Below are 23,935 nucleotides of genomic sequence, written 5' to 3' on the forward strand. Positions count from 1 at the left end.
GTCCTTATACGGGGCATATTCCTCATTTAAATTATATTTGCAATTTTATTCAACCATACTTTAATGATAATTGGAAAAAAAAGTCTACTGGAGATCTCACAAATGAAGTCAAATTATGAAGTCATCTCAGATCATACAGAAGAATAATTTGTCATTTGTCACGTGTCGACTCACGTGCATCATTGCTCTCTCTATTTTTCTTATCTCTGGATCGCTTTTTTTCGGCGGCGTTTCTTATCAGTTGCATCACGTTTCTGGCCTTGTTGTTTTAATGTGTTGGTCTGAATCGGTCTTCGTCTTTTTTTGTACGGTCTCTACTTTTCTTCTTTGCTAATAGCGTGTTCATACAAATCTATATAGTATCTACTTTAGAAATAGAGAGAATTGAGTTCTTTTGGTTCTTCCTTCAATTCGTCTTCATTTTATCTCGATCTCGCGGCCTATTTGTTTCTTACCTATGATCAAGGAACCATACTATAATCTGACTTCTTCTGCTTCGTCAATCAAGCCTTCCAACCCAAAATCTTACAGCTTTGTCTCGTATGATTTGCCCCCTACCCAGCCCTTTCAATTGCTAGCCGCACCCAGCATCTCGCTCACTGCCCAAACCACCCCTTCTCGCAGTCGCTCGTATTCCGTGGAACCGTACTATGTCAAGAACAAAAAGGTAGGAACTTTACCCCCAGCACTTTCGGGCATGTACAAGTACACTTTTGCAGAGGAAAGCGAAAGCGGCGAAGACGACGACTTTGCCATTGTATCTGATTCTGAAGACGAGGAGTATTTCGCTGGTGGCTCCAGTAACGGGTACCACATACACCCTCCCCCTTCTGATGTCACGTTGTCGCGCAAGGTGTCTGACAATTATACCAGTCGCTTTGAGTTGGACACAGACACAGACGAAAGCGACAAGGAGGTAGATGCCTACAACCGATGGATGACTCCCATTGAAGCTAGCAGCTCTGCCGGTATATATAAGTGTAGATCTCGCCCTCCTCATCTTGACAGCTTGCGTGATATCAACGAGACGTTGTTGATGAAGTCAAACAACCCCAATGTGTTGACCAACGTCAGATCAAGATCACTTTCTGACAATCTTGAAGCACCTAAGTTGGACCAGAAGGTTTTTGTGTATAAAGGGTATGAAGAGACTCCCATTAAGACTGGTCTTAGGGACGACTATGATGCTGTAGGTGGCGGCCAGTATATTGTCTAGGAAAGGACGATATAGTATATATTTATGAATGTTATGTATAAAATTGTATTGTACCAAGAATAAAATGGAAAACATAAAATGGAAAACATATATAAGAATAGGGTTGTAAATTATGGCGTGGAAGAAAACCATCTGATGAATAAAATAACTCTAATGACAAATTAATTCAACATTTGGAATCACTGTGGTATCAAGAAGAAGACGAATGAAGCCAAGTGTGTTTTCTATTGAAGATGTGAAGAATCCAAAACAGAGAATCGCTATGGGGAAACATTTCGTAAAGTAGTATAACAAGTCTCTTCAAAACGTTACGAATATACTTACAAGATTCAAGATTATTTGTCGGCTGCTAAAACATGCTTCAACTGTATCTTTGTATTATCACAGCCAATCAACGAGTTGCAATTCCATTTGTCACGTTTCTGATATATTCCTAAAACTTTTTTGCACCCATTGGAAAAATACAAACTGATCTGACTCTATGGTGAAATATTATGTGCCGGATCCCATCTCTATATATGTACAATGGATTAATTCAATATTTCTATAATACACCGTTCTTCCACAAGAGCCATGGATTTTGCCTATGCGCCTCCGCCGCCTCCCCCTTCTTCAAGGAAGAACGGGCCCAAGAAGCCCAACAATAGCAGCAAGGGCAATTTACAACGAAATAATAAGAACAATTCCATTTCAAAACCAAATCAGAATTCCAGAAATCAGTATCAGCAAGATAGAACAGATCTACCTACGTCAATTCTTGACTTACCGACTCATCTACCAAACATTGCACCTTCGGAGGAAGCTCCTTTCAGTGGAATAACAGATATTCCAAGAGAAGAAGACGAGGGCTTCGAAGATGACGACAAATTGCTCAAAAAAGACCCTTCAGAACCAACATTTATACAAGGTACCTCGATAACACTTCAGACCGAAGAAGACATATTGAAATGGATTGAAGAAAGAAAGAAAAACTGGCCATCAAGAAAAAACATAGAGAAAAAGGAAAAATTGAATCAGCAGAAAAGCGAAACTAACAGTTCTACGTCGTCAAAGAAAAGGCCATACTCCCAAGATGCAACTGAAAGAGAAGTCAAGGATAAGAAACAAAAGAATATCTGTCGTTTCTACCAGCAACATGGCCATTGTAAATTCGGAAGCAAATGTAAAAATGTTCATGAAAGTACGTCCTCTATCAATCCTGTCGCCAGCACTAATGTGTACGATTCTACGCATTATCGTAGAAACGTCAATGGCGTTCCGGTATTGATACCGAAATTGTATGTTAACCGTAACAGCAAGGTTGGGCAGAGTAGAACCTCTAGTGAACAGTCTTCGTTGTTTAAGCATTTGGTCAAAAAAGACAATCTTGAAAACGAGAACAAGATCATCTTGGACTTTGTTCAATTCCTTGAAAGGGAAGGATTGATTGATCACGACGTAATGAAAGAAAAGCAATAGCTAGTATATTGCAACAAGATATGTGAATATGATGTCAGAGCTACTATTTTCTCGTAGCTATTTATATTGCCATATCTATATATATATTTATATTTATATCTAGTACAAATCACCATCGTACTTTCTAGTAGCATCCAATAGTATCGAACATTGCTTAGCAACGTCGCCCAATTTACCAATGACAATCTCGTTACCTTCACCAAAGCCATAGATTGAGTAGGATAAACCTACATCTTCACAGAATTTGATCACTAACGGTTGTACTCTTCTGAAGTTGTGTCTAGGCATTCTTGGGAACAAGTGGTGGATGGCTTGGAATTGCAATCCTCCGTGCAAGAAGTCTAGCCATTCTGGGCAATCGACATCCATGGTTGTTCTGATTTGTCTAGAAGGAAACGATTCGCTGACGCCCAAGTCTGAGGTCGACATAGCAAAGTGTGATAATGTGATTTGCACATGGACCAACATCGTGGCAACGTGACTGACAAGAACATAGTTGAATCTATTCCAGCCTCCATCGATCGACTTGTAAACTACAAGATAGAAAAACCAGTAGAAAAAGAAGCTCAAGCCACAGATCTCAAAATATCTGAACCAAGCAGCCTTGCCGTGTCTTGGGCCGAGCCCTCTGATCAAATGCAGCCACGACAAGAAGTACAAGTTAAATCTGCCAAAACTCAAGATAGGATAGTACAAGTAGTTCTGGAAAGGAATGAAGATTTCAGCTGCCTTGTCAAACCACAAGAAGCATTTGTAGTATGTAGAGTAGACGTTGTCGAATAACCTGACACTGACAGCGAAAAAAGGGAGGTGTTGGATGTCCGGATCATGCACTGGATCGTTGGGGATTAAATGGTGCACATTGTGATTTCTCTTCCACCAACCAAGACTCAATCCACCAAACCAATCAGCTATGACCATACCAAATAAATTGTCGAATTGGTAGTTGTGAGTGATAGATACATGTCCAGCATCATGAGCAATGAAAGTCATCTGGTGCCAGGCCATCCCCATACAAACAGCAGATAAGAAGAGGCAGTTAAGCTTCAAGAAAGAAAAAGAGTAGAGAAACAAGCTGCCAATCTTCACCAATTCTCTAAAAATATCCCAGTAATTACAGTCATAAAGTCCGTTTCTAATGACTAGCTCGTGCAACTCTGTGTATTTGTCACGAAGATGTTGTTGAGTTTTGTAATCCAAGGAAGGCAAACTGGCAAGATCTTGATGGGTAAGTCCATTATCGTAATTGTGCATCAATACTTTTGGGTTTACTATAGCAGAGCTCTTCGGATTGATTTCTTCAGTCACAGGAAACAAGGTGTTCTTATTCTCCTCTGTTATCAACATATTTTGCGGAACAACTGGTTTAACAGCAGAAGGGTATCCCAAACCCTTGTACTCTTCTATAGCTGTGTCTGGTATGGAACTGGTGGAAGACGAAATCGAGGTTCCTATCTCTTCAAACGAACTGGTAGACTCGTTATCCAACTTGCTGTCCAACGATTCACGAACGCTTCGACTTTGGCCAGTGATGCTCTCTTTACGGTATACAGCACCCTGGATCGGTGGGAGCAAATTCTCCCAGTAGTAGTCGATCTTGCCTACTTTCCATTTCGTGAAGGTATCTACTGTTTCTTTGCTGTGATACGCGATCATCTCGTCTGTGGCATCGCGTCCAATCATGTGGTAGACAGCCATTTCACCTCCAGGGTGTCTTGGGATCCATGGAGTGAGGTTCAAGACATTGTTCTTGTAAATGACTATGGCTTTTCCATCTGTGATCATGTCTATGATCTCAGAGCGAGACAAGACTTTGCTCATGCTGATCGAGTGGATAAATGAATTGGTTGGAGCTATAACAGATTTCTAGTACGAAACACGGACAAAAGTGAAAGAAAGAATAACGAAAGGATATCGTAATCTAATTCGAGATTGGAACGAAATCTAACAATACCTACTAAATTGTAAAGAAATATATACACAAAGATTCGTGGGCCATTTTTCACTTTTTTCTCCACTGTGAGTTTCCTACAAAGCCCTTTGGCACAGCCTATAGAATTAGGCTATAATGTCAGAAAGCGCGCGAAAAAAAAAAAGAGTCCAAAAAAAGACGTTAGCCTACCAGGTTTTGTGGCTTCGGGATCTCCTGATTCCCTATTCAGGGCCAGTCCTAGATCGGTAACTTCATTACACGATATTCAGTGGTAGGTCGTCGTATAGACGTCATGTCTACCGAGGTCCTGTCGAACTATACGATGGTCTAATATTATTACTTTTTCTATACTCAGTAACGATCCTACTGTAAATATTATGAAGTTAGCGGAAGAATTCGCCCATTATTTTCTCTTTTCGCAGCCATTATTTTCATGGGAAACATCTGTTCAACAATTCATACTGAAGAGGCAACAAGATGGGAACAAAGAAGTTGTCGTTGAGATTGGAAGTGCCTTCCAAGACAGCGCAAACAAGAGTTGATACTAGCAAGTTCTCCCAGTTACCAACGGGAACATAGATCTCTCCTGCGTATTCTGTTAAGGCATAGTCAAGAGCAACAAACGACGAGAAAGTAGCAACCACAAATGCAATAGAACCCTGAACTGACTTGTCGCTACCCTTCCATTTGTAGGAACCGAAGCTTTGGCCAATGATAGAAGCCATAGAGTCGCCTAGTCCTAAGGCTATAATGCCCATGTATCTGATGACAGAAGCATGTTCTGCACCAAAGAGTATGTAGTCGTATACAATAGGAATCGTAGCACCAACAATCAAGTATATATACGAGACATTTAATGGACCCTTCAAGTCTTTCTTGTCCTGGAACTTGGCCAAAGTATGAGCAAGATATTGACCGATGAAAGTTATACGGTTGAACCTCACCAACTCTACGACTAGGAATACTACTATCGATCCAAGCAAACTGATCAAGGTGAACTCAATATTTTGCATCAAAACCTCGGATCTATATCCCAAGATTCCGATGATGACAAAGTGCCAGATTTTTCTTCTAATGTTGAAGCCAAGCTTGTCCACCAAAAAGAAGGTAGTAGGAATAGTGACTAACAAAATTGCAGACCACACCTGTAGAATTTGGGTCTTTTCTTCGTCTAAAAAGATGTAGTCATATAACCAACTTACAGCATTCTGACCTCCCAAAACGTAATTCAACTGGAAGATTGTAAGACCGTAGAAAATACCAGAAAACGCAACCATTGAAACCACGGATGGCAAGAACTGGTGCAAGTAATAGAGAGCTAAGATGGAAAGAATGAAACTGATTAACAACTTCTGGAAGATGGCTAATGGCAAGTACTGGGACACAAAGTCCTTGTTGAAAAACAAGTTGGTAAGTAACAAGCTGATTATCTGGATCTCTGCTTTACTGAAAGTCCTATACTGGTCTTCGTCCACTTCTTCAACGTCGCCTTCACCTTCATTTTCTTCGTCTATAGTTGGGATATTGAAGTCATTTATATAGTTCAAGACGAAACTGTTCAAGTACTGGAATGCACAGATCTGGATGAAAGAAAAGGTGTCCAACTTAGTACTTTCATTGTATACTTCATAGAAACCTACTGCTGAAAACACTCTGAAAATAGGATTCAACTTATCTACGATAAAGTAGTTCAAAGCAAGGTTAGCCAAGAACCAATCGGCGTCGTAATGAACCAAGTTGATTAAGAATGGAAAGAAAATACTGTACAAGTAGTTGAATTCAGGAACATCCTTTGGTTTCTTTTCACTTTTGATGTAGTTCAAAATTAATGCCGATAATATTCCAGCCCAGTTGAACGCTACAGGATACATGTTGGCGTCTAAGTGGTCAAACTTGGAGCGATGAAGAATCACTAGTTGGAGAATAAACAGGAATACCAACAATTGCACAAACAACAAGAAGTTGATATTCTCCGAAACATAATCTTGTACACGGTAAATCACATTGAAAGGAAATCCCGCGTTTTCTAACTCGATATCTCTCTCAGATCCAGTGTTTTCTGGGATAATCTGCGGTGGTTGCGCTGCTCTCTGCTCCGCCAAAGTCTTTTCGATATTCTGGGGTTGGAAAATGGAAGCTGTGGATCTACTCACGTGAGTCGACTCGTCCACATCTGCACCTTTTCTACCTGCTCTAGTTCTAGCAGCTTGTCTTTTGGGCGGCATTTTTGGCTGTAGAATAAGGAATTATAGAATAGTGGGATTTTTCAAGGACAAATAGTCACTGGTGAAAATTCGATGGTATTTGAGGCACGTGACTCAATCTTTATCAAACGCTTATCTTGAAGGAGAAGACCAGACATGGATAAGAGCTGGTGAGAACAAATATAGCGTAAGATTCTTAGGATTCCTAAGATAAATAATGCATTCGTGTGCGAAATGGGAGTATATATTTTTGTATGATCATGTACTCATATAGGCTGTTCTGTCTCACTTTAACCGTTATCACTCCAGTTCTATTGTCACTTCTCTGTCGCAAATCTCCTGTGCGACAAAAGATCTTTCTCTTCAGTTTCGCATCTAAACGCGTCTATACATTCTGTTTACTTTTCGATCTACATAATTTTCAGAATTATTCTTCTTTTCATATTCTTCTTTATTCTTCATTTCATTCTACATTCCTAATGCACATCAAGAAGATCATCATCCAGGGCTTCAAGACGTACAAGAATGCCACGGTTATAGATCTCGTGTCTCCACACCACAATGTTGTGGTGGGACGAAATGGGTCTGGAAAATCCAATTTTTTCGCCGCGATCAGATTCGTATTATCCGACGACTACACCCATATGGGCCGGGAAGAAAGACAGGCGTTGATCCACGAGGGCTCCGGAACTGTGATGTCAGCATATGTAGAGATTGTATTCGACAATCGCGATGGCAGAATTCCTCTTAACAGAAACGAAGTAGTAATCAGAAGAACTATCGGTTTGAAGAAGGACGATTACGCGTTGGATGGAAAATCAGCTACGCGTTCTGATATCCTCAATCTTTTGGAAAGCGCAGGGTTTTCGAGATCAAACCCCTACTATATAGTTCCGCAGGGAAGGATTACCAGTTTGACCAATGCCAAGGATTCGGATAGACTCGTCTTGTTGAAAGAAGTCAGTGGAGCCACAGTGTTTGAAAACAAGCTCAAGGAATCCGAAAAGGAAATGAATAACTCCACTTATAAAAAGCAGCGTATTGATGAAACTCTTGCTTCCATCGACGAAAGATTGTCGGATTTACAGATCGAATCAGCCGACTTGAAGAAATTTCAAAGTTTGGATAAATCCAAGAAGATCTTGGAATATAATTTGTTTGACCGTGAGTTCACGGACTTGAAGACCTCCATAGACGAAACTGACGAAACATACAACGAACTTTTGACAGAATCGCAACAAGATCTCCAGGATCTAGATAATCGTGAAAAGTTATGTCAGCAGTTATCTGACACAATTAACGACTTAAAGATCTCTATAAAGGTATCGCAATTGAATAAGGAGCAGTCTGATTTGGATTACAACCAGATGTTGAAAATAGTAGCAGAGAAGGAAGTCAAACTAAGCGACTTGAAATCTACGCTCCATTCGTCGCGTCATAATGTGGAAGAAGTGAACCGCCAAATTGTAAAGTACAGACAGGTGATTGCAGAACACGAATCCAAGGTATCTAGCTTGAAACCCCAGTTAGATAGCTTGCAAGGAAGAGAACGTGAATACAAGGAAAAATTGGTAGATTTAACTTCTAAACAAAGAGCTTTATATTCTAAACAGAATAGATTTCTGAAGTTCAAGACCAAAAGAGAGAGAGATACGTGGTTAACGACAGAAATATCGACTCTTAAGAAGCAGCTTCAATCTAAGGAAACCGATATCAGTCAGTTGAATTCAGAAATCAAGAACCAGGAAAGTGATATCAGTGGATGGAATACTCAGATTGATAAGTTAAATGGACAACTCCACGACGGATCCCATTCCAATTCAATCCACAAATTGAAGACCACTGTAGGTGATTTGAAACTGCAAATCAATGAGCTCAACGATAGGCGTAAGCTCTTGTGGCGTGATGAAATTAGATTCAGAAGTATCTATGATTCCATCAATAATGACTTAAACAATGCCAATAACATGGTCAATCTGACTATGGATAGAGCACAGGCCCAAGGACTTGCTGCTGTGAAAACTATTGCTGTCAACTTGAACTTGACTGAGAACGTTTATGGTCCATTGGCTTCGTTATTCAGTGTCAGCGACAAATACAAGGTAGCTGCTGAAGTAATTGCAGGAAACTCTTTGTTCCATGTAGTTGTTGACAATGATAACACGGCATCGTTGATAATGAACGAGCTTGCAAGATCCAAAGCAGGAAGAGTAACTTTCATTCCGCTCAATAGAATTGACTTCTCACCAATTGAGTTCCCAGATAGCAATGAGCATCAATGTATTCCATTGATAAAGAAATTGAAATTCAATGAAAACGTTAGTAAAGCTATTCATCAAGTTTTTGGCAAGACCATCGTTGTAGGTGACTTACCAACAGGAGCAGAATTAGTTAGATCGTACAATGTTTCTGCTATCACATTGGATGGTGACAGAGCTGATAGAAGAGGAGTCTTGACAGGTGGTTTCAGAGATTATAAAAGGTCGAGAATAGACGCATTGAAAATACAAGCAAAAAAGAAGGTTGACTTAGAAAAGATTGAATCTGAATTGCAAGAATGTGTCAAGGAAATTGAGCTGGTCAATCAGAATATTACATCTTTGAATAATGAATATCAACTCAGTGTCCGTGATTTGGACCGATTGCAGCAGGGACAAGAACCAATTAAGATTGAATTATCTCAATTGTCCAACAAGAAGTTTAATGTCGAACAAGAATTGAATAGTCTAAGATACAACGTTAGCAACGCCCAAGCAACAAGAAGTACGTTGTTGATCAAAATTAAACAGCATGAAGGTGAATTGGATAATAATTTCACTCAATCATTGAGCGATGAGGAACTTCAAACCTTGGAGGACTTAACTAGTCAAATAAAAGACGTGGAAGCGCAATTGGACAAGGTCGTCACTCAGTTGTCTGATTCAGAAACCCAGATTTCTGCCTTGGATTCGGCGATGCTTAATGATTACAAGCCAACTTTGTCGAAGCTTCTTAAACAGAGTACTCTGTTTGGTGATAGTAATACAAACGACGAAGAAGTAAGGTCACTTGAAAAGGAAATTAAAAATTTGCAAGTGGAATTGCATTCTATTCAGATAAGAAATGAATCTGCCACACAAGAATTCGATAGAATCAGTAAGGAAATCGCAGATAGTGAAAATTCATTGAAGAAAGCAAATGCTCAACAGCTTATTCTAATCAAGAAATTGGAGAAGTTCTCGAAGTCTTCCGAACAAATCTTGAACAGAAAGGCGATTTTGACAAACAGACGTGAAGAAATTCATAAAAAGATCAAGGAATTGGGTGTTTTACCTGAAGAAGCTTTTCAGGCGTCGAACTACGATCAATACAACTCAGATCAATTGTTAGAAAAGTTGAACAAAGTCAATGAAGACTTATCCAAATACTCTCATATTAACAAAAAGGCAATGGAACAGTACAATACGTTCACGAAACAGAGAGACGATTTGGTCAAAAGAAGGGAGGAATTGGATACTTCTCGTGAGTCCATCGAAACTTTGATCAAGAATTTGGAAACACAAAAAGATGAAGCTATTAGAAAGAGTTTCCATCAGGTTGCAAAAAGTTTCCACGAGATTTTTGAGACGTTGGTACCTGCCGGAGTGGGTAATTTAGTTATGCAAACTCAAGATGGCGCAGCTGCGAATGCTAGAGAAGAAGCCGAAGACGTTGAAGACGACGAAGGACATGTTAGCATTGAAAATTACATAGGGGTGTCTATCTCGGTGTCATTCAATTCCAAGTTCGACGAACAGCAGAGAGTTGAGCAATTGTCCGGAGGACAAAAGTCGTTGTGTGCCATTGCCTTGATTTTGGCTATACAAAAGTGTGACCCAGCTCCATTTTACTTGTTTGATGAAATCGATGCTAATTTGGATTCCCAATATAGAACTGCAGTTGCATCCATGATAAAGACGTTATCGTCGAAGGCGCAATTCATATGCACCACATTCCGGCCCGAGATGTTGCAGGTGGCAGACAAGTTCTACGGAGTGATGTTCAGCAACAAAGTAAGTACGGTGTCTGAGATTAACCGCGAGGAGGCTATGAACTTTGTGGAGGGACAACAGCCTCGCTAAAAGAATTGCTAATTTTAATGTAAGTGCTTATGTATAGAAATGAATTATTATAACGTTATGCTCGGTTAGGTACGATTCAAGTACGCCAAGACATGATTTAGATCTACGGAATATCTTTCGATATTCTTCGGTAACAGTGCCTTCAGTGATGGAAGTTATTTATAGCTAAAAGCATTGCCCGGTAGAACACGCACCTTTATCACCTGCCGCATGTGCAATTTCAGTAGCACTCAGGCAGTGTGCCATTTGCTTGTCTGGATCAAGTTTTGTTCTAAGCCCTGATTCGGGCACATAGCTGAGGGGGTACCGGCCAAAGTCCAATCAGGAGAAGTATATTTGTACACAAAAGCACATTTGTCATTGTCTACAGGACACCTGGCTGGTATTGGAGATGGCCCTGCCAGAACAAGCATATTTTTGGATGGTAACCCAGCGTGGCTAGCAGAGGAGAAAATAGAGTGAGAAGGAAAGTAGTGAGTGAAAAATTCGAGCTCATCTCACTACTACTATCACCAGAAAGACGGCTAATTATGACGAACAAAAACGAATTGTCCAGCAAAATGCGCTAAGCCAACTAAAGAGCGCCATCTCGGATCCTCCCACTTTATAGAGTATGCCAATGCCAGATTAGTGGCCAATCATAGTTGTTAAACTCAATATCTTTATCAGCCATTTTGGTCACGTGCGCATTCCATACAATGAAATTCAGTGACGTACATGAACACTCGGGAAGGGCTGAGATGGGCAGTTACAACAACAAACACCGTATCTATAAAATAGAGACCTTTTCCTGGATTTTTCGCGGGAGCGCTTTTCTCGCATTTCAATTGCTTTAGCTTCTGTTCTGAACCACCAATGGTATGTCAAGTTTGATCTCGAGCCCTGGACGCTCGGTTGGCTATCAGAAGAAATGTCCTAGTCTACGATTTTCCCATACACGAATCGGATAATTTCACGATTTTTCCTCATTCTGCTCGGAAACTCGATGAAACTCGGGTATAAACCGTGTTGAGGAAGCGACAAGTGAAAGCTAAAGGCGGATACCTGACTAAGGCGAAATTGCTGATTCTTCAGCTTCAAATCATAGATAGTGTTTTAGCTCATTTGATTCACATTTCCGCAGGGCATATTTTGTTCGTGGAATTTTTGTTCCAATGCGGCAGTTGCAAACGACCCAGCCTATTTCATTTTGATTCACCATACTAACGTTTCCAGGCTTACTACCAACAACAGCAAGGTCCTCCACCTCAAGGATACTACCAACAAGGACCTCCTCAACAACAGGGAGGTTACTACCAACAACAACCACAGCCAATGTATGTGCAACAGCAACCCCAGCAGAAGAGCGGAGGCTGTTGTTCGACCTTCTGCGGTTCGTGTGCGGCTCTTATCTGTTGTTGCTGTGCTGAAGAGTGTCTTGGAATGCTCTGTCAGTAGACGTTCTGACTGTACCATAGAAGCGTCTGCCGCTGAAAAGTGGACTATTCTGTAGCTTTAATTAAATGTATGATTACTGAAAATAGTGTACACGTAGTTTTAACTGAAAATCTACCATTCGCAGCCAATCTGAATAAACCACCATAATAAATGCTTCGCTGAAATGATCGGACGATTAGAAAACTCCATAGAAATGGCAATGACTGTTGTGCCTGGGTTGGTATTGTAGCTATCAGTACTCTGTATCTATTGGTTACTCTGTTACTACTTCATTTTGCTTTGAAAAACGGTAACATATATTCATATCTATTCTATATTGTAGTAACCAGTTTAACGGGTGGTGAAACCACCGGAAGCGAAGATGGTTTGTCCAGTGATCCAGGCACCTTCGCCAACCAAGAATCTGACGATTGGCACAATGTCTGGGACTTCGGTCAATCTTCCACCGAGGGCAACGGATTTCAAGTGACCAACGACTTCCTTTGGTTCGATCTTGTGCAAGAATGGAGTGTCCATTGGACCTGGTGCAACACTGTTGACGGTGATACCTCTGGACTGCAATTCCTTGGACAAAGCTCTGGAGTAGAATTCAACACCGGCCTTTGTACCTTGGTAGGCAGAGTAGTTTGGAATGTAGGCAGCCAACAAGGATGAGACGATGGACACGATTCTACCGTTGTCATTCACGTTCTTGGCAGCTTCCTTCAAGAAGAAGAAGGCAACCTTATGGTTGATGCTGTCCAATTCGTCGAATTCTTCTTCTGAGACTGTGACAAGTGGCTTCTTGACGGCCTTACCAACGTTGTTGATGGCGATGTCAACACCCTGTGGGAAAGCATTCTTGGCAGCTTCGAATAACTTGGTCAAGTCTTCTGCCTTAGCCAAACTGCCTTGGTAGATCTCAACCTGAACCTTAGGGTAGGAGGTCTTCAATTCAGTTTGAAAAGCCTTGGCTCCTTCTGGGTTAGAGTTGTAGTGCAAAAAAACGTTGGCACCGAGGGAGGCCAATTCTCTGGCGGTTTCACCACCCAAGTTCTTGGTACCACCAGTAATGAGGGCAACCTTGCCGGCGATGCTAGTTTGTCTTAAGTAAGGGGACATGTTAGATAATTGAATTGTTTGTTGAGTAGTGATGAACGTATGAACATCTGCAATTGAGACTGCGGAAGTGACGATGCTTTTATAGTTTTTCCAACGATCATCTCAGTTGATGATCCAGTTCTGAACCAAAGATACCAAAGACCGTACAGGTGACATTTCTTTTGTAAGTTGGGTGCAAAAAATAAGGAGATGCGACCCGAAACTCGCACTTTTCGGCGTTGTGTCCCAAATAGGCACGTAGCCTGTTTCACTTACTTAACTATGGGCGTATATGCCGAACTCCGTGATGGAATATGGGGATACACCGTTGGAAGGAGATTAAGTCCAAAACGGAATGAATCGTATGGATATTTTATCTCTACTTTTCCAGGTCAAAAGTGGGAAATTGCGCCATCAGCCTCTAACGATAGTGTTTACTGCAGATCTAGGTTTGCTACCGAGACTAGTATACACTATCGGAATTTTTCAGATGAGCGAACCACTTCCGATTCCAGATTCTAATCCAATTTGTCAGTCGTTCCAACTTATGGCACACTTGCAGCACCTGTGATAATGCTGCCACAGAACAACACTGTGAACAAGTTTCGTGAACCAGCTCGGTCTGTTCCTGTCAAATTTGAGAAGCCTTTGGTGCAGTGGAAACAATGGAAGCAGTCGGAACAGCAGTCGGCACACTGAGAGCCATCGGCCCGCAATGGTGAGGAGATTTGCAGCTCCTGGAGCGATGATTCCGAATGGCTACTCAGTGTTGATAGCACAGGAGGTGCGGTCGCTGAGTAAGCTGGCGGTGGAGCAGAATGGTCGGTCATGTGGATAGAAATACAATGATTATGAGAGACGACTATAAAAATGAAAATATAATTTGTACGTGAGCGCAGCTAACATTAAATGATAAATTTAAATACCAATGTGGCAGACACAAAAGTCTGGAAAAGAATACTTGGTTTTCTACTTGTAGCCCCGGCGTGTGTGACTCTCAGTACAGAAGGTCTTTAAGTAGAATCCTAGATTTCCAGGTCCATTGTCTTTGATTCTGGGCATAGACACTAATTCTTTTGATCAAAGTGCGACAATTGGCGGGGTTTTTTCACAGCCATTCTTTCTACAGAACAGAGTATAACTAAATATGTGTTCATGTTAAGCTCGATGGTATACAAATCTATGGTAGCTCAAAAGAAGTAGGAAAGTAGAAGATACGAATTTGCAATGTATAATTTGTTTAGAAGTCGCTTTCTCACAGCTTGTCTAGAACAAAAACTTCCCTTTGATGCTCTTTTCTGCTGACATCTTGACTGTAGACGAAACAGAATAAAACCAAAAGTCTTAGCACAGCTGAAAAGTCATAATCTTTCGGAAGTATTGATCATACGCCTATGGTTGCTTTTACAGTTATTGGCTTCTTAGTATTAACTCTAGCTATACCCGAACAAATAAAAAAAGAAAGAGCAGTGGGCACATGTCGATGCTAAGGAACATATTCACTGGTATACATCTATATTAATAATGATGCATTCAGTCGTATTTTTTCACCATGAACTGAATAGCAATGGCAACAATAATGTTGGGATAACAGTAAATACGCTCTAGGTATCGGTGAAGATCTGAGTGTAGTTGTAAAGGGTAACGACCTTCTGAAAGCGTAGAAAAGCTATCAAAAGCAGCACAGAAATATTCTGATTGGGTTCATTAAGAACCGATTAATGGAATCCGGCAACTCCTACAACTGATTATAAAGTCAAAAATTTGGCCATGATCTTGCTTGAACTAGGAGCTGAAGATGAATGATACCTCAGACCCAGAAAGTTCATGTCTCCGCAACAGCAGGGCAAAGATGGAACTGAATTATGCTTAAAAGGTAAAACCTCCAAGAGAAGGAACCCATTCTGAATATTTTGAGCTACAAATGTGAAATAATACCGAAAAATAATTTGCATCAATTCGACCGGGTACACCGAGAGTTCCAATTTGCCCGTTTTGTACTAGTAATTTGCCCATGACGCACGTGACGGAATGTTGAAAATTCTGAGTTACAGATTGCAAAAAAACACCTTTTACAAATCTACGATTTTATCAACTATATTATCTGAGCAAAACCACAGATGCAAAATAAATACAGAATATGGTTAGAAAATAATTAACCTTGGATAATGTGTAGAAAATAGTCAAGAGTTCATATGGAGAAAATGTAGATAAAAAAGACGATAATGTCGATTCTTACATTCAATATAAATTTATACAGAGCAGACGTCTACTTCTTGGCTGCCTTCTTGGTGGAGGTGGAGTTCTTTGGTAATTCCTTGACGAAAGGAATGAATTCCGGTTCACCTGGAATGTACTTTCTCAATACTTCAGGGATAACCAAACCATCTTCCTTTTGGTAGTTTTCCAAGATACAGCACAAAGCTCTCTGGGTAGCCGACAAGGTGGAGTTCAAGCAGTGGACGTACTTCTTTTCAGTCTGGTTCTGTTGCTTGATACCGCATCTGATTTCCAAGTTACGCGACTGGTAGTCGGTACAGTTGGAGCACGAAACCAATTCCTTGTATTCCTTTTGGAATGGGAACCAAGCCTCCAAGTCGTACTTCTTGGCAGCAGCGTTGTTCAACTCACCGGAAACGATACCGACAACACGGTATGGCAAACCTAACGACTTGTAGAATTCTTCGGATAAACCGATCATTCTGTCGAACTCCTGCCACGACTTCTCTGGCTCAGTCAAAACAAACTGCTCAATCTTTTCAAAAGCATGCACTCTGAAGATACCCCAGGCATCCTTACCGTGAGAACCGGCTTCTCTACGGAAACAAGACGAGTATCCTGCGTATCTGACAGGCAATTGTTCTTGTGGAGACTCGAACCATTCGCCAGCGTGGTAGGCAGAGATAGGCTGCTCGGAGGTGGCAATCAAGTACTTTTCATCTTCACCGTCAATAACCTTGTACAATTCTTCATCGAATTGTGATAATTGGGCGGTCTTGGCCATTACTTCTTTGTTCATCATCACTGGAGCTTGCAAGGGAGTGTAGTCGTTCTTGGCCAAGAAGTTCAAACCGTAGTTGATCAAAGCTTGGTTCAAGAACACACCATAGTTTCTCAAGAAGTAACCACGGTGACCAACAATTCTAACACCTCTTTCTGGGTCGTAACCATCCAATCTCAACAAGACTTCATGGTGCGACAAGGCGGCTGGAGCTCCTGTGGCAGCAGCGACTTGGCCAACTTCGTAAGATTCTGGCTTCCAGGTTCTCACCAACTCATTGTTGTCTTCATCCATGGAGTCCACAACCGATTCGTGAACTAAGTTACCCACTTGGTTTACTTTGAAACGTAAATCGGTATCAGCCTTCTGCTCTTGTTCAATGAGCTTCTTCTTTTCTTCAGTCAACTTGTCCTTTTCAGCTAACAACTCGGAGGCGTCTTCCTTAGCTTTGTACTTCTGACCAATCTGCTTTTGGATTGCGTTGATCTGTTTGTTTTTGGCATCCAAGTCGAATCTGATAACCGTCCAGTTCTTGTAGTCGGCGATGATCTCATCTACCAATTCAACCGAAGCACCTCTCTTCTTCTGCGAGATCTTGATCTTCTCGGGTTCTCCACCTTTTTCAACAAGAAAAGAGTTGATGTCTAACATGGCTCGTGTGTCTTTGTAGCAAGTCTAACTACTGATCAATTACAAATTGTCACCAATGGTGTTGAATTAGTCACCATCTGGTTATCATACTTCTTCACTTTGCTGGTGTATGTGCGAAAATCTTTCGGTCTGTGTACAGGACTGATACGTTGGTCTTCTTAGAACTGGTCTGTTTTTGGAAATGAGAATTGAGCTCATAGTTATTTTTCATTTTTCAGTCCTCCATATAGTAATAGAAGGAATCTGGAGACTCCATCTTTCAGCTCCAAAGCTTCAGAGTATTCCTTGAGTTTTGTTTCTAGTTTTGCCAAAAAAACAATTCCTTTCGTTATTGGGGTACCACCGGCTTGTCCTTTCTTTGTTAGTCTTCAATTGGTATCATATAGTCTCGCAACTGCCGGCAATTACCAATCAACTCCAACTTTGAAGAAGGTTAACATACTTTCTATTATTTCATTCTACTAATTCATTACCAGATCTCGTTACCAGATCTTAATAACCATATACAACACTTCATAGTCTAGTTACGTCTGGATATATAATACCTCCTTCCGGAATGACATGCAGGCCCTACTCTTGGATAGAGCCTTTGGTAAGGTAGCACCGCTTGAGTTTGCTACGACCGTAACGGAGTCGTACTATTCTTTACTCCAACAGAACGCACTTACACGCGTGTTTCCTCCCAATTGTCATACAAATGCAGCTATAAACAGTCTCTCGTTAGAAACGGAAGACTACCAGTACCTTTTGAGCGGATGTGCTGATTCTTCCATCAAGCTCTGGGACCTAAATTCACAACTGGAGATAGACAATGGTTCCAGCACCATCCACCAGGATTTAAACAAACAGCATTCGGACTACGATATTTACGACTACGATCATCCGGTCCAGACTTTTACCAACATTGCTACAGTTCCCCGGAAGTCTGCCCATACATTTGGTATTTCTGCCATTCAGTGGTGGCCGTACGATACAGGGATGTTTGTTCTGGCCAGTTTTGATCACACTGTGAAAATATGGGATACCAATGAACTCACACCGGTACACTCTTTCGATGTTACCAATCGGGTATATGCCATCGACCTCTCGGGAAGCGAGTCACCGAATGGCTTTTCTTCCTCGGCTTTGGTAGCTGTAGGCAGTGACCAACCATTCATTCGGCTCTTGGACTTGCGATCTACTTCAAGTGCCCATACGCTCACAGGTCACAAGGGGAAGACGTTGGCTGTCAAATGGCATCCGCTCAATCCTAACTTACTTCTGTCTGGAGGATTTGACGGTGAAGTCAAGATTTGGGATATCAGGCGAAGCAAGAGTTGCCTTTGCCGCTTGGATATGCTCCGTACCAACAATCAAGCAGACAGTGCAGATAATCTTGCTAAAGCCTCGGTCAAAGCCCATCTGGGTCCTGTCAATGGTCTCGTCTGGAATGAACAGGGTACAGAGCTATATACTGCTGGTAACGACGACAAGGTGCGAGTCTGGGACATGATTTCCTCTTTGGCTCCACCTATCAATAAATTGGTCAACTTTGGGCCATTGACACGAAACAAGTATCCCCAGACTATCCCCATTATGCTTAACCCCAGCTATGAGACCGAGTTGCAGTATTTATTATTTCCCTCTGATAATAGCGACTTGTTTGTATTCAGAACTGTTGACGGCAAGATGGTTTCGCGATTATCTAGAAAAGGCACCAAGAACAGCGGTAGGACATGTTCTATGGTTAATGCAGGGCCATTTACAGGGAAGTATTATTGTGGGACAATTGATGGAGAAATCATCGCCTGGTCGCCGCATTGGGAACAGCCCAATATTGAGGATTTAGTCGAGGACACGAACGAGGTGGATGTTCAAGATGTCTTATCCAAGCGAAAGTTGGCTGAAGAAGCTCGACGCAACCTTGAGGACGATCCCTACTTTAATGGCGAACCGTAGATTAGACTAGGTGCTACATTACATATGTAACATAAATATGCATGAATTTGATTGGCTGCGAAAAGTAAGCCTAAGATTCAACTAATATTTTTAATATTTCTATAAATACTTCAACTGCAAAGGCCAATACTCTATTAAATTTGATTCGTATGGGAGAGGGGAACACATATACGAACTTCCTACAGAAATAAGTGCTTTCTTTTTCTTCACAATCGTTGGCGTGCACTATTCATTGTCCTCTCTTGCATAGACTATGCGAGCGAGGCTAAAGTGGCCTAAAGATAGAAATGTTAGACATGTGAAACTTGCTGAGAATGTGTAGAAAAGCACCGGGGGTGGTCGAACTTTTGAATCAATTGAGCTTCAAGCAGACTAAAATGGCTAAGTCTTGATCATATTGATATATTTTTTTATTGTATAATAATAGTCGTTGTTGGGGCAACGGGGGTAACCAAGAATTATAGCAAAATATGGCCATTGCTCTTTGAGAAATAGCTTATTTTCGCCTTCTTTAGGCATTTTTTGGGGAGACCACCAATAGCGGACAATATTCAGATGGCATTCAGCAGGTGTAGAAAATTCTCCCCTATCGTCAAGAATTGAATTTGAATTTTTCAGCCGAGATTGGGTGTGCCTATTAATGTAGAAAAGGCGTATTTTTTGAATCTCGAATTTGTGTGCGGAGCTACAGATGTGGGTCGGGGTTGGCACTCGGATTGAAATTAAACTTGGAAGAATCTCTATTGAAATTAAGGATGTAGAAATACAAGAAAAAGACAGGATGATAGTGTGGACTATTTTTCAATAGTCAGTTTACCCCTTAATCATGCTAGTAGCAGAGCAACGAAGTACAAAAAGAGTAATTGCCTAGATCTGCTAGAATAGGTCAAAAAAAAAGTGAAGTGCCAGAAAGTGTGGGAATATCCCCTCTGGCGGTGCGTATGAATTATTTACCAGATAATCACGTAAATCCTTTTCTTGGTAAACATGGCTTTACTTCCAGTTCTATATAGGAATACCCGACAGTGAAGCTACTGGGAAGCACCATAAAAGTAGGCTCCAAAAAGCTGGTATTGGTTTAAAAAATGACCAACTGCATTCCGTTAGCGATACAGCACCTCTCTTAAGTCTCTTGCAGTTACGAACAACACAGAGAACATGTCTGTATCAAATTAGAAGATAGACATTGGAGGTGATTCCTCACGTGATCGGATGTTATAGCGCATTTAGGAATCCCAATTGTTCTCTGCATTTCTCACTAGAAAAAACTAGACTAGTATCACAAACCAACATTAGAAATAATTGAGATTGTTTTTCTTCTTCTTCTCAGCTCGGTTTAACTGTACCGCTTTTCCATCTTTTTTCACTGCTATTCTGACGAATTGCACTTCCTCCTACGATGGCGAAGATCAAGTTGCAAGTTTTGCTTGTGCCGTCGTACTTCGCCAGTGTGCCCACTGCGCTCGTGGACCCCCATTTGACCAAGAGGTTTCTTCATCTAGCTGACCCTACCATTGAGTTGGGCAACATCGACAAGGATATCGATTCCCGTTATCGCAAACTTTACCCTGATGAAAGTCCCTTAAATATTGAGAAGCTTCAGGATAACGATAACTGTGATCTCGATCCCGAGTTCCGGATCCAAGATGTCTTGACCAACGGCGATGTGCTTCGGATCGTTGTTCGCAACATTTTCCACCATAACCCCTCGTCCATTTCCTCTAATACTGGAACGCCATTGATGTCCAAATCTTTTGACGTAATGCAAAGCACTCCATTGTATCCCTCGGAACATTTGTTGCTAGGAGACACCACTCTCCCGATGACTGGGGGTTATGCCTCTTCAAATCACTTCCGGCCACCACAAGAATTCTTCGAGACTCCTCATAACAATAGACTTCTTCTACCTCCCCAACATCAGCAACAACAATTTCAGAATCAACAGCTTCAACAAAATCAACAATTTCAACAAAATCAACATAATCCACAATTTCCTGTTGTTGTGGCTGAAACCCCTAAACTCGTAGTCCGTAAAGGTCGTAGAAGAGCTTCTTCACGCGCTGATTTTGATGAATCCAACATCTCGCTACCTCCTCCAGAGTCACGTCCTGATCGGGTTGTCCCCACGAAGCGGATCGACACCACAAAGTCTAACAGTTCTATTTCTGGAAGACGTATCACTCTGGGAATGTTGACGATGCCACACCAGCATCCAGAGTCTGTAGACCAAGACAATCTCTTTGGTTCGGCTACGAGGGATACATTAGTTCCTCATCTGGTGACGATTTCAGACTACGAAGATGAAGACGTCGACGATACGGAGGTGCCTTTGGTAAAGAAAAAGGGAAGACCAGCCAAGAAGAAGCGTGGCCCCAAGCCTAAAGTAGTGGCTCCAACGCACAATATGAGCGACTCGGATGAGACGTTGCCCCAGCCCAAGCCGAAGAGACGTATAGGACGGCCCAAGGGCTCAAAGAACAGACAGCCTCGTACTGTAGATGACACTCTCTCGAAGCTGGAGATGATAGAAATGATCAAGAGCAGTATGAACGACACAGGCAGTACACGGGAGCGCGTGGTTGCTCCTCCTCAACCTATAGTTAAGACTCCGGCACAGGCTGCTATAATCAAAAGTCTAGAAATAACCATGAACGATACGCCAAAGTCTAGGAAAAGAACTGCTAAGCCTGTAGGAAGGCCTCCTAATAAAGTAACCAAGCCTACTTCCAAAAGAAACTCTATTGTATCGCCTGTGACTGAAAGCAAGTCAAAGCTTTTGGAATCTAAGCATTTCAATAGCAAAGATATTAATAATACAGGTGTTTCAGTACAAGAAAGCATTAACTCCAATACTGATAGTCACGATGTAACAGGAACAAATGGAGAGTCTTCGCACGTGAATTTTGCTAATGTTTCATCTCTTTTGGAGAAAAGCAACGGCCAGGAACTGAAGAGTGACATAGTCGTTGACTCAAATGAAGAAGAGGATATTTATGTGGATACTTCTCTGACCTTGGGTCGATTGTACATGAAAATGAAGAACTTTGAAAATAGAATAAGGCTGCATACTTCTGATGTCACCGGTTATCCAAAGAAAATGTCTCCGGAGCCCAATAATGATGATAATGTGATAAACTCGGCCATTTTGAATCCTACGATTAATCTCGTTATGCATATGAGAAATACGGTTCCAAACGTCCCTGCAGCTCCTCCAAATCGGGTTACTCCTTCGAAGCCAGCATCTACATATACTCCAAAACCAGGTTCGAGACCAAGAGGTAGACCTCCTAAGAATCCCAGAGTTACTCCTATTAAAAAGGATACCAAAGTTTCCAAGGTTGAAGCGGCTGCAGCCAAGAGAGCTCCTAATACCACGATAGTAGCTTCTCCAGTTGTTGGAGCTACGGCTGTCAGTAGCTCAATTCCAATTGGTGGCGAAAAAACGGAAAGCATTGATTCTCATGCTTCCACTTCAACTTCAGCAGCAATACCTGATGCTTTAGGTACCCAAACCACAGAATACTCTGTTATCCCAAACCTGAACCCCCATGCTGGACTTGAGAGTGGAGTATCACAATTGCATAGCAATAACAACAACAGTAGTAATAATACCAGTAACAATAATAAGGCTACAGTTGAGCAAGTTTCGAATGGGATTTTATTGGAGAATTCTCGCCCATCTGGTTCTCCACCTGCGGCACAAGTTGCGGCTCCACGAGTCTCACATCCCATTCCAACTTCTTCATTCTTTTCAAATCTGACTCCAACTACTTATAATGAATCAGAAGTCATAGATAGCAAAGTCAACACATATGGCTCTCCTTCAACATCTGCTACTTCGACTATTGCTACTCAGCCTGTAGAACACAAGAATGGAAGCACACTTTCTAACTTAGTGCACCAAGGTGAACGGGATGCAACTGTTCATAATGTTGACGTCGCATTCTCAAATAATTTGGGTGATGTCGCTACTAATGGTACAAACTCCGTTGGGGCCCTTCAGTCAGTTGCTGTTGTAGAATCAACTAATAATGTATTCATAGAAAACCTGGGACTGAAGGTAGCAGAGTCTACTACTGGTCTGAACTTTCCTGAAAAGATTTTGTCAGCTAAAGTTGAAGAAACAGGTTCCGATAAACTAGGAATTGACAGCAAAAAACGTATGAATGACTCGTCTTCCGGAGAATCGAGTGATGATGGCTCTTCTGATTCCGAAGCAGAATCTAAAAAGAAGCCACGTTTGGTAGCCTCAATTCCTTCTCTCTTACGTAGATCGCAATCGCCCATTTCGGCAATCGTATCTACTGCTAAGAATATTGTAGCTGATGCTGCTGTGGTCCCTCAACAAGCGAAGACGCCTGCTAAGGCATTCCCTAGTTTCAATGATTGGGTCGCTTCGAAACCACCAGTGGGACCAGGTGCCACTGCTATCTTGAATAGGTCGCCCTCTGCTTTTGGTCCGGAAAAGACGACTGTGAGAAAGCCTATCTTGTCGTCGTTGGAGGATTTGGCCACTCGGGGAGTTCCTGACGTGAAAGAATCGACAACTAAAGAAAGTACTCATGGAACTTCAGCTACGAAGAAGAATGTGTTTGAAGATGACGATGATTCAGACGAAGATGAGACTAGCAGTGATGATGATGGCTCAGATGATGACTTCAGCGACGAAAGCGGAGTAAACGATGGATCTGAAAAGTTCCTTAGTATGAAGAAGGCTGTGGCCAGGAAAAACAAGGCCAAGAAGAACTTGTTCAGCAGCTTGAGAAGATAGTGATGAAGAAATGATTTGCTACATTTATCGCTATATGATATGATTTTCAACGCTTGTACACTAGTAAGAGATGTATATTTTAGAACATAGATTAAATAATGTATCATCATAGTTTTTTTTTGATTAGCTATTGCTTTCACTTGTGG

At 41.5% G+C, this 23,935-nt stretch overlaps 10 protein-coding genes across 10 annotated transcripts; 6 read left to right on the plus strand and 4 right to left on the minus strand. All coding sequences in view use genetic code 12, as the record gives it.

Moving 5' to 3' along the window:
- Window positions 1-457: 457 nt before the first annotated feature.
- On the plus strand, window positions 458-1,216 carry PICST_31733 (predicted protein; the record flags this gene model as incomplete). The annotated part of the gene is made up of 1 exon (XM_001384214.1): window positions 458-1,216. One exon carries the CDS (start codon window positions 458-460, stop codon window positions 1,214-1,216), a length of 759 nt encoding a protein of 252 aa, XP_001384251.2.
- Window positions 1,217-1,789: 573 nt separating this feature from the next.
- Window positions 1,790-2,674, plus strand: PICST_58897 (ribosome assembly; the record flags this gene model as incomplete). The annotated part of the gene is made up of 3 exons (XM_001384215.1): window positions 1,790-2,027; window positions 2,058-2,433; window positions 2,458-2,674. The coding sequence occupies 3 exons, from the start codon at window positions 1,790-1,792 to the stop codon at window positions 2,672-2,674; spliced, it is 831 nt and encodes a 276-aa protein (XP_001384252.1).
- A 33-nt stretch (window positions 2,675-2,707) lies between these two features.
- On the minus strand, window positions 2,708-4,495 carry PICST_83317 (delta-8 sphingolipid desaturase; the record flags this gene model as incomplete). Its single annotated transcript, XM_001384565.1, has 1 exon — window positions 2,708-4,495. The coding sequence occupies one exon, from the start codon at window positions 4,493-4,495 to the stop codon at window positions 2,774-2,776; it is 1,722 nt and encodes a 573-aa protein (XP_001384602.2).
- Window positions 4,496-5,038: 543 nt separating this feature from the next.
- Window positions 5,039-6,757, minus strand: SEC59 (dolichol kinase; the record flags this gene model as incomplete). The annotated part of the gene is made up of 2 exons (XM_001384566.1): window positions 5,039-6,072; window positions 6,103-6,757. Coding segments are annotated over 2 exons (1,689 nt in total), but the record flags the coding sequence as incomplete, so codon positions are not given.
- Window positions 6,758-7,290: 533 nt separating this feature from the next.
- SMC3 (chromosome condensation and segregation protein) lies at window positions 7,291-10,323 on the plus strand (the record flags this gene model as incomplete). Its single annotated transcript, XM_001384216.1, has 1 exon — window positions 7,291-10,323. A coding segment is annotated over one exon (3,033 nt), but the record flags the coding sequence as incomplete, so codon positions are not given.
- Window positions 10,324-10,449: 126 nt separating this feature from the next.
- Window positions 10,450-10,911, plus strand: PICST_44736 (predicted protein; the record flags this gene model as incomplete). Its single annotated transcript, XM_001384217.1, has 1 exon — window positions 10,450-10,911. The coding sequence occupies one exon, from the start codon at window positions 10,450-10,452 to the stop codon at window positions 10,909-10,911; it is 462 nt and encodes a 153-aa protein (XP_001384254.1).
- A 1,767-nt stretch (window positions 10,912-12,678) lies between these two features.
- SPS21 (short-chain dehydrogenase, 2,4- dienoyl-CoA reductase) lies at window positions 12,679-13,449 on the minus strand (the record flags this gene model as incomplete). The annotated part of the gene is made up of 1 exon (XM_001384567.1): window positions 12,679-13,449. The coding sequence occupies one exon, from the start codon at window positions 13,447-13,449 to the stop codon at window positions 12,679-12,681; it is 771 nt and encodes a 256-aa protein (XP_001384604.1).
- Window positions 13,450-15,640: 2,191 nt separating this feature from the next.
- SES1 (Seryl-tRNA synthetase, cytoplasmic (Serine--tRNA ligase) (SerRS)) lies at window positions 15,641-17,118 on the minus strand. Its single transcript, XM_001384568.1, has one exon. It carries the CDS (start codon window positions 17,078-17,080, stop codon window positions 15,698-15,700), a length of 1,383 nt encoding a protein of 460 aa, XP_001384605.1. The 5' UTR covers window positions 17,081-17,118; the 3' UTR covers window positions 15,641-15,697.
- A 523-nt stretch (window positions 17,119-17,641) lies between these two features.
- On the plus strand, window positions 17,642-19,018 carry PICST_31740 (WD repeat protein; the record flags this gene model as incomplete). The annotated part of the gene is made up of 1 exon (XM_001384218.1): window positions 17,642-19,018. One exon carries the CDS (start codon window positions 17,642-17,644, stop codon window positions 19,016-19,018), a length of 1,377 nt encoding a protein of 458 aa, XP_001384255.2.
- Window positions 19,019-20,375: 1,357 nt separating this feature from the next.
- Window positions 20,376-23,918, plus strand: PICST_67685 (nucleolar exit protein). Its single transcript, XM_001384219.1, has one exon. It carries the CDS (start codon window positions 20,418-20,420, stop codon window positions 23,787-23,789), a length of 3,372 nt encoding a protein of 1,123 aa, XP_001384256.2. The 5' UTR covers window positions 20,376-20,417; the 3' UTR covers window positions 23,790-23,918.
- Window positions 23,919-23,935: the final 17 nt, after the last annotated feature.

The sequence above is a fragment of the Scheffersomyces stipitis genome, chromosome 4, assembly GCF_000209165.1.
Source record: "Scheffersomyces stipitis CBS 6054 chromosome 4, complete sequence".
NCBI lineage: Eukaryota > Fungi > Ascomycota > Pichiomycetes > Serinales > Debaryomycetaceae > Scheffersomyces > Scheffersomyces stipitis.